This window comes from Lagenorhynchus albirostris, chromosome 11 (genome assembly GCF_949774975.1).
Source record: "Lagenorhynchus albirostris chromosome 11, mLagAlb1.1, whole genome shotgun sequence".
In the NCBI taxonomy this organism is placed as follows: Eukaryota; Metazoa; Chordata; class Mammalia; order Artiodactyla; family Delphinidae; genus Lagenorhynchus; species Lagenorhynchus albirostris.
In genome coordinates, this window is record NC_083105.1 from 98,167,920 (window position 1) to 98,177,535 (window position 9,616).

At 60.2% G+C, this 9,616-nt stretch overlaps 1 protein-coding gene across 1 annotated transcript in view; it reads right to left on the reverse strand.

Moving 5' to 3' along the window:
- The window catches only part of PLEKHG6 (pleckstrin homology and RhoGEF domain containing G6), an 11,265-nt gene extending 6,850 nt beyond the window's left edge, over window positions 1–4,415 (reverse strand). Inside the window, exons 1-6 of the mRNA XM_060167081.1 lie at window positions 3,501–4,415; window positions 2,148–2,303; window positions 1,419–1,583; window positions 930–1,025; window positions 588–638; window positions 4–360 (exon numbers count right to left, since the gene is read on the reverse strand). Coding sequence (XP_060023064.1) covers window positions 4–360; window positions 588–638; window positions 930–1,025; window positions 1,419–1,583; window positions 2,148–2,303; window positions 3,501–3,638 — 963 coding nt within the window. The 5' untranslated portion in view covers window positions 3,639–4,415. The remainder of the gene's footprint in view (window positions 1–3; window positions 361–587; window positions 639–929; window positions 1,026–1,418; window positions 1,584–2,147; window positions 2,304–3,500) is intronic.
- Between the last annotated feature and the right edge of the window lie 5,201 nt (window positions 4,416–9,616).

Here is a 9,616-nt window from a genome sequence, read left to right on the forward strand (position 1 = left end):
GACTCCAGAAGCCCGAAGAGCCTTCGGGACAGAGGTCATACTGGTGGAATGGAGGGAAGAGGTGAGGTGGTATTTAGGGGTAGGGGTCGTGCCCTTGGACCCCCTCGAGTCACGGCAGGGTGCCAGTGGTATGAGCATTCCAGCGGACAGGACCCCTTGGGGCTCTCCCAGTCCTGCCCCATCCAGATGGGGCCCTTCTCCCCGCCTCACCGACAGGAAGCCGTTTTGCAGGCTGACCGGGTCCAGAGGCTGGCCCGAGGCTCGCGTCTCCTCCAGGGTGGGCCCCAGCACCTCTTCCCAAAAGCTCTGGTGGGCTCGGATCAGGCTAGGGACATTTCCAAACAGGGTCTCAGCTGACACCTGGAGGAGGGAGCGGAACATGCCTCGGCAGGTGACCTGCGGGCAGCACGGGCGGTGGGCAGGCAGGGACGGCTAAGCCCGAGTGGCAGGGGCTGGGTGGGACCTGCAGCCTGCTTGGGGTCTAGGGCAAGGAGGGGAGTGGGGAGGGCAGGGTAAATGGGGGTTGCAATTCCGCTCTGTGACCCCGCCCCCACTCCCTGGGTCCCACACCCCGAGTGCCCACTCACTTCCGTCAGCAGCCCCACTCGTTGCAAGTTCAGCAAACCGGCAGCTAGGAGCTGGATGCAGGGAGGGCTTTCAGCGTCTGACCTCCTCCTCTCAGACCCCAGCCTAGCCAGCCCTTCACAGCATCCCCACCCCCACCTTCATACCAAGAGCCTCTCTCCCAAGACCCCGGGCGGGTCTCAGGTCAGGGGGATCTTGATGTCCTGCCCCTTCTCCCCAACAGCCGTGCCCCTTCCGGTCTGGAGAACCGGGTGGGGGGAGTGATTCGAGGGACACGGTAAAGGGCCAAGGATGGGGCCCGGGGGCGGGGCTGCCGGGGATGTGGCGGGGGTAGGGCGGCTCACATCCGTCATGATCTTGAGCTTCCGCACATAGATGAGCTCGGTGGTCAGTAGCTCCCACAGCGCTTCCTGCTGGTGGCAGAGCTCCCGGCTCATCTCCTGGGTGGGGATAGGGCTGGTTCAGTTGGGGAATGATGACAAGACCAGCAGATGCCATCTGCTGAATGCTACCAGATCTACTGCACAGAAAGCCTTTAACCCTCCACCAATCCTCCAGTGTGTAGGGGGCGTTATCCCCAGGTCACAGAGGAGGCGACCGAGACGCAGAGAGGTTTGCTGTCTTGACCGAGGTCTCGCTAGTATGTGGCGGGGCCGGGATCTGAAGCTACAGCAAGATGCCTCCAAGTGCTGTCCCTGCAGACCCCACTTCCCAAGGCCTTTCCCTCCTCCGGGGCAGAGGTGAGGAGTGTGTGTGTGTGTGTGTGTGTGTGTGTGTGTGTGTGTGTGTGTGTCTAGGACCCCACGGGGTTAGACACTGTGTCCCGGGCCCACCTTGTGTCCAGGCACCAGCTCCTTCCAGGACTTCTCAATGCCCAGGCTGCTGTCACCGTCCTCTCCGATCTCCCAGTGCCGCCGGTCCTCTGGGGGCAGGCGGGGCATCCCAAACATGCTGAACGTGTGCAGCCTCATCTCCAGCTGATGGGCTCTGGTGACTTCCTGGGGGCGCCGAGAGGGGATTAGTCCTGGCCACTTCCTGGCCCGGGAAGGGCTGCGTGTGTGCGTGCGTGCGTGCGTGCGTGCGTGTGTGCGTGTGTGTGTGTGTGGTGGCAAGTTGCCCTGAGCTTGAGTGAGGACCTGCAGGCCCGAGGGACGAGGATCAATCCTGGCTGGGATTACGGGGTACAGGGTGTGGCCGGAACACGCATGGAGAGGCACCTCGTCTGCAGAAAGGTCCCTGGACAGAGGGGTCTGACCTGGGCTCCCTGACCAGAAAGATAGCTTCCAGGGCTCTCCTGAGACAGAACCCTTCAGAGGGACCTTCAGGTGGAGACCAGAACGGGACTTAGGGAACCAGTGGTCTCAGGGACATTTTGACACTTGCCCATCAAACGGACATCATTACGAGGCAGCCTGGCTTAGAGATGCTCCCCTGAGAGGGTCTCTAGACAGAGCCGCAGCCTGCTTCTTGGAGGGGCTCCCATGTTCTCAGCTCTGATGGTCTCTGGAGGACGTCGCAGCTCAGGCTGTGAGCTTGGGGATGGGAGGAGAGGGACCCCTTACCTTGAGTTTGGGGAAGTGAGGTGTCCCAGCCCCAAAGGGGCCTCCATGCCTCTTCTCAGGCTCTGGTTCTCGCAGCCTCAGGGGAGACAGGCCTCGGGCCGGGCCAGAACCCTTGGTAAAGGGGACATAGCCTTGGAGGTGTCGGCCACTGGGATCCTGGAGGAGGAATGGGGGAGTTCTGGGGGTGTCCTCTCCCCACAGAAGTCCCAGACAAGCAGTGGGGCCCGGCTTGGCTCTGGACAGCATCCCCTACACCAGCAAGTTGGGCCGGCTCACCTCTCCCCTCAAACCAGTTTGGTGAGAGCTGCTCTGGCCCTGAGTCACAGTAGCCACTTCCAGGGAGGCCACTGAGCCAGGCAGGGGCTGCCGGACCCAGGTGCCCAGGGGCCTCGTGCAGAGCAGCAGCACATGCCCAGGCTCTGCGTGTGTCCCGGCGTCCCCCTCCAGCCCCACTCCCGTGTGTGCTCCCCGCACCACGGCCGCGCCTGCACGGTGTCCGGCGCACACGCATTCTGGGGCCCTCACAGCCTCCTGCGCACGTGGGGATGGGGGCCCTCACACGTGCGGCTTCCTCCCCGGGGCATGTCCCGTCCAGCTGGGAGTGGCTGCCCTTCCGTGTGCGAAGCTGAGGCCTGGCCCAGAAGTCTCCTCCTGGGCAGGCCTGGTCACATTCCTTGATCTGCCCGTGGCCTGATTTACCCCACAGACATCCTAGTCTCCCTTCCCACCCTCAGCTGCCTCCCAGGGCCAAACCCTCCTCCAGTCAGGCAGGGGATACCCTCGGCCGGAAGCAGAACTGACCTCAAGGTGGAGGGAGAGCCTGGAGGCTGAGGGAAAGACTGCTGCGCCTCCACGCCCATTTCTTTGGTAGCACTGGAGGCCGCCAGGAGGGTGGAGCTGGGGTGGAGGTGGGCAGGCCCTCACACCCCTCCCCACCTGTAGAGTAGGAACACCTTGAACCTTTGTTCTTCTTCCAGGCCTGACTCAGAGGGAGGCAGGTTTCAAGGAGCCCACCAGCTCCTTGCAAGCAGAGGTGGGAGTCTGGGAGGTGCCAAACCCTGGGTTTGGTGACCTTCCCCACCAGCTCCGTGCCTGTGACCAGTCTAACAGCACTGAGGGCCTGGCCCCTCCTGGCTCTCTGCCTCACCTGCCCCATCTGTCTGGGATGGGTGTGGAGTCCCGGGAGCCTGGCCCAGCACGGCCATCCTCTCCCTCACAACCCACGAAAGAAGGCAGGGGTGCGGGCTAAGAATAGAGCAGTCCAAGGCCTGGCAAGGGGACAGAGACTTGAAAGCCTGGGTGTCCTCCCCCCTGCCCCACCCCGGTCACCTTTGGGACACAGCCTGGACTCACCAGCACAGGGCCTCCTCGGGGACAGAGGCTACCAGGAGTACTCAGGGTGGAGGCCCGAAGCCGGCCCCCATAGGTCTCAATGCGGGAGGCCACCAGTCCTTGGAGGCGACCCCCATTGGGAGGACCAAAGGCGTGCATCCCTTCTCTCCCGGGTCACCTCCCAAGGGTCATAACTCCAATGTTCAGGAGAAAGGGACCCGCTGAGGCTGCAGAGAGAAAATAAGGAATGGAAGGGCCAGCCTTGATCAGTGGGTGACGCCAGGCTGGAGACAGAGGGGGGAGGGGGAGGGGAAGAGAGGGACGGGGAGAGGGAAGGCCAAGACTACTTGCTGGGAGAGCACAGCTGCCTCATCTACGACTTGGTGGGGGTCGGGCACACCCCGACATGCTGGGTAGGAAGCCCCTTGGAACCATGCCCCTTCCCTCACATTTGCGCATTTGGGGTACCAGCTCCTACCCTGGCCTCAAAGGATGCTGAAGTCCTAAGAGTAGCTGGGAGCAAGGGTCCCTCGGTTCCTGGAGGCCCCCAGGCATCCAGGATGCCCCTCGCACCTAGCTACACCCTCCCCTCCTCCAAACACGGGAGTGGGGGATGAGTGTCTGGGGTGGCGAGCTGGAGGGGCCCCGTTGGACGCAGCCCCGCCTGCCACCTGTTTTTGCACAGCCCACAAGCTAAGAATGTTTTTTACATGTTTAAATAGTTGGAAAAAGTCAAAAGAAGAATAATATTTCACAACATACGAAGATTATATGAAATTCAAATTTCCATGTCCATAAATAAAGTGTTATGGGAACACAGCCACATCGCCTCCTTGGCCAGTTGTCTGTGACTACGTTCCTGCTAGCTGTGACAGAGACCACAGCGGCTTCAGAGTCTGAAATATTTACTATCTGGTCTTTTACTGAAAAGCTTGCCCCACCCCTTACCTGGACCCTCCAGGCCACAGACAGCTATCCGGCCGCTGGCCTTACAGACGAGCCGAGGGGGAGCAGGCTCTGTTAGGTCTTCCCCAGCCAGTGGGAACTCCTCCGTGGGGCTGGGAGCCTCGCGCGCGGGGCGCCATCCCCTCCCCCTAAACCTGATAGAGGACCCGCTCACTGGGGCGGCAGGGCCTGGAGAGGAGAGACCTCCTAAGCAGGTGCTGGTCTCCCTCCAGGCGGCCCCAGAATCCCGCGCAGCCCGCCCCTTACTTTTCCTCTGATTTATGAGCAGGGGACAGCGTTCCTTGTCTCCCGGGCCCCCTCCCAATAATCCTCCCTCCTAGGGCTCTGAGTCCCTCTTCCTCCCCGGGGTCCTTTCCGAGCTTTGACCCGGCTTCCCCTTCTCTCGGCCCCGCGCCCACAGCCCCGGTGCCCCGCCCCCGCCCTCCCGCCACTCACCTGTGTCCGCAGGTGTCCCGGCGCCCGCTGCCCGCGCTGCCAGCCCCCCGGTCGCCGATTGCTTCCCCGGCGATGCCCACCTCGCGGCCCGGCCAGGTCTGGGACCGAGCGGCCCGCGGGGCCAGTACAGCGCAGCGCGGGGCCGGGCCGGGAGGGGCGGGGCGGAGGGGCGGGGCCTCGGGCTGGCTCCTCCCTCTCCCGCGGGCACCGGACTCGTGGCGCAGTGGGCGCCCATGGGGCCCTGGGGACCGAGCGGCTCTGCCCGGGCTGCGGCCGCCACCTTCCCCCGCCGAGGAGGGCTCGCTCCGCAGGGACCCCTCCCCGCTTCCCCTCGCCCCTGAAGTCGCCACCCACCCTGGCTTGCCCGCCGCCCTCGCGCGCTGCAAACCCCCCGCGCCCCCCTCCCCCCGGCCGGGCGGCGGTGATGACTGAGTGACCCGCAGCAGGTGCCCACCTCGCTTTGCGCGTGCTGTGAGTGACTGACTAGCCCCCCACTGCCCTGGTCTCGGCCCCGTCTTCCTCCTTTAACCAGGCAGGGGAGCAGGACTCGCAGCAGAAGGGGTGTCGGGGTTCACGGACCCCGGGGGCTCTGCCCCCACCTCTGGCTGTGGAGTCCAAAGTGTGACCCTTATCTCTGCTTGCCGGCTCCAGCCATCTGGTAGAAGATTGGACTTCACCTTTGCTCTAAGGATGGCGTCTGGTGCCAGGCTGAGGCTGACCCAACACTTCTCCCATTAACCAAGTCTGGGGCTTGGGAGGACAGGGGTATCAGATGGGGGCGCCCACGCTCTTCACTGGCAAACAGCCACATTGAAGGCTTCAGGAGGGCGTCCCAGCACCTACAGCCGGCAGCAAAATAAAGGGCACATTTTCACATTCCCAGATCAGGACACATCATCTGACAGAAACGCCGACATGGAATCAGAAGTGTCCATGGATGTGTGGTCATTGTCTTCTCACAATCATGAAGCTGAAGACCCAGTGTGGGGGGAGCAGGCCTGAATGCCTCCAGCCCGCCACCCTGTCCTGGTTCTTCCTTCTGTAAAATGGCTATGCGGGGACATCCCTGGTGGCGCAGTGGTTAAGCATCCACCTGCCAATGCAGGGGACATGGGTTCGAGCCCTGGTCCGGGAAGATCCCACATGCCGCAGAACAAGTAAGCCCGTGCGCCACAACTACCGAGCCTGCGCTCTAGAGCCCACGAGCCACAACTACTGAGGCCCGCGCACCTAGAGCCTGTGCTCCGCAACAAGAGAAGCCACCGCAGTGAGAAGCCCGCACACCACAACAAAGAGTAGCCCCCACTCGCCGCAACTAGAGAAAGCCCACGCGCAGCAATGAAGACCCAACACAGCCAAAAATGAATTTAAAATAAATAAATAAATTTATTTTAAAAAATGGCTATGCGGTGAAGTGTACAGACATCCTCTCATTGTATCACTGGGGAAAGGGTGTCCAATCTCTCTCCTCTCTTTGCTGGCATATTAAACCCACAAATGATCTGAAGTGTTTCAATCCTCGACTCTGATGACTCTGCTTGATCTGGAAGAGGAATCTTCATCCTTTGATACTTTCTAATTTCGTCTGCCCTCCACTATTCTCTTGTTCTGAGCTTGCTGTTATGCGATTGCTCTGTTAGTTCAGAAGGGCTGTTGGCACCTCCAGCTCTCCGCATCCTACCTCCTGCTTCCTGCCTCCCAGTTGATCTGGATCCGTTTTAGGGAGAGAAGTTGTGTGGGGCAGGAATTGCGGTGGACAGAAGCCCTTTTTCCCATTCCTCGTGTGTGTGTGTGTGTGTGTGTGTGTGTGTGTGTGCATGTGTGTGTCTGAGAGAGAGAGAGAGAGAGGGATTCAGGGATGACAAGAGTAGCCATGAGGGAAAGAGAGCCAGTAAAGGAGGTGCTGATTACTGGCAGTGTTAAATGACACCCCACACACTGCTGGTGCCAAGGGTGTCCTCCCAAGTGGAAGGAGTAAGAGAGGAATGGAAACTGAGAGAACACCAGAGGCAAGCCCGGACTTACAGGCGCTGAGAGAGCTGGCTACACTAGGCCAGTGGACACAGGAGCGTTAACCCTTTCACTTGTCTCGAGGCTGAGATCCAACCTCCACCCGCCACTGCCCCAGGGCCGGGTCTCCAGCCTGTCTGGGAGGAGACGTTATCAGGGAAGGAAGCTGGAGGAGTGGCCGCAGGAACGTGGCGGGTGGGAGGCCGGACTCCTGTGTTCTATCTGTTCCATTCCGGCCTCGTCAGATGGTTCGTCTCACAGCCTGCCTGGTCCCTTCTGCGCTGTGGAGAGGAGACCCCTGCCTGCGACAGGCTCAGAGGGGAACACAGCTCAGGGAGCTGAATGAAGCTGGAAGAGCTGGCAGGTTGGCGGGTTGGCCTCTACTGGTGGGCACCTGGGTACGTGTCTTTCTCCCCACCCCGCCTTCCCTCACATTCCGCCCCCCCACACACACTTTTTTTGGCCGTGCCACACAGCTTGTGGGATCTTAGTTCCCTGACCAGGAATTGAACCCGCGCCCTCGGCAGTGAAAGTGCGGAGTCCTAACCACAGGACCGCCAGGGAGTTCCCCCTAGCCTGAGTCCTATCCCTCCTCGGTGCCTCCGTTTCTGCCCCAGTGCAGATGGTCCCCATCAAGTCCCCAGCTGGACCCCACGGCTAGTGAGGTGTCTGTCTGTCCAAGAGCAGAGCTCTGAGGATCAAAAGCCTCTGTCCAGTACAGCATGAGGGTGACTTCTGGGGCTGGTGTAGTGGGCCCTTAGTCCCTTCTCCCCTTCCTCATGGGCAGAAAGGTCAGGGAGACTCCCTTGATCCCTGAACTCTGCCCAGCCCACACCTCTCAGGGCAGGGCGGGGGCCAGCTGGGTTAATGAGGTGCTAGCAGGCACTGGCAGTGAGGGAGCTGATGGGAGGTGTGTCTTCCTCCCTCCAGAGCTGGGGGCGGGAGAAGCTGAGGGCTCGAGCTGGGAGGTACCAGGTCATGTGAAGCAGATAAAACCAGGAGGCCAGGCCACGGGGCACAGCTGACAGCGCCTCAGACCAGAACTGATGCCCTCCGTCCCTGCCCCACTTACTGGCAGTGTTCTCTGTGCAAGGCGCTAGGAGTATATAGAATATGCATTCCTAGTATGAAGACTAGTATAAGAATAGTATAATTCCTAGTATAGAGATAGCCCCTGACTTCCAGGAACTTACAAACTAATGGGGAGACAGATAGCCTAATGGGGGACAGAACATTGATCTATAAGTTACATATAAGGAATGAGCCAAGAGCTGGGGGAGTACTTTGGGGGGACTAATAGCTACATAAGGGAGCCAGGGAAGGCTTCACAGAGGAGGTGAACTTTGTACCGGGACTCTAAGGTTGAGTAGGAGTTTGTTGACCAGAGTAGGAGGGAAGGGCATTTCTGGAGGAGGGAACGGCATGAGCAAAGACACAGAGAAGTGTTTAGAAAGAAAGAGGGAAAGGGCAGGCTTCCCAAAGCCTCCTGAGAGCCTCCCCGTCCTGGGTGCCGATTTCTGGGTGGTGGTTTCGGAGGACAAACCTCTTGCTGGCATGCAAGGACCTCCAAGGCATGGCCCCAGTCATACTTCCTGCTTTCACTTTCTGCTCCCCTGCTCCGTCCCTGAATGTGTCCCCATCCTCTGACTCTGCCTGGGCTTCCCTGGCTCCACGCCTTTGCTCAAGCACTCCCCGCAGCTGGCATAACTAACGTTCCTGACCCCTTGTCCCCCCATCTCCACTTCTGCCTCCTTCAAGGTCCTGCTTCCTTCAGGACATTTTCCTGAGGATCCTCCAACCAGAGTGATGACTTTCCTCCCCACTTTCAATGCCTTGGCCATTGTGTTTCTTTGAAAGGCACCACTCATATTCTGCCTAATTCTGCTGCTGTTGGCTTATGTGCTCATGCCCTTCACGGGACTCCTTGAGGGCAGGGAGCCCCTAGCACAGGAGCCTGTGCAGGCCTGGCATTGGTGCCTGTGGAGTTGAACGGCCTTGATTTGCTAAAGGACCCAGATAGAACGGACTTGCACGTAGATGTGCCTACGCTGTCATCTCTCTGCCCCTGCCCAAAAGGACGGTCTTTGTTTTTTAAATACCTGGAATTCTTCCCTAACTTCAGTTGTGCATTGCTGGTTCATTACTGCCCCTGCAGCATTTCTTCAGTGGCGCTCCTTCTAAAGGCTTCTGGCCCCTTAAGACAACCATGCCACATAAGTTGTACCCTGCGCGCCAGTTCTGATGGATCAGTAGTGGGTGTCTTGGAATATTATGACCAGAAGGATTCTCTGGATGGTGACGGCTCTGGAGAGAGAACGCCCGGGCTTAGCAGGGCCTGCCTTGGTGGGGACAAAGGGCTCCCTCTGCCTCAGGGAGTTTATCAGATGCTTTTCTCACATTAAGCCAAAACTGGGGCACTGGGAGAGTGTGGCCTTTGCCTCTGGTGGAAGGTGATGGGGAAAGGGCATAGGAGCGGAGCTGGGGGCCCCAAAGGCTCTTCTTGGGATCTCCTGAGGCAGACCTTGGAGTCAGGTGTGTGAATGTTCGGGTCTGTGCTCTGGCCAGGCCCCCTCCTGCTCCTGACACAATGGGTCCCCGGAGGGGCTGTGGCATCGTAGCAAGACCGGGAGGGCCTCCATGGCTCAGGATGCCCGGCATTTCCTCAGGAAGGCCAAGGCGACGGCACCGAGTCCACACCTGTGGGAACGTTCCCCACTCCTTTCTCC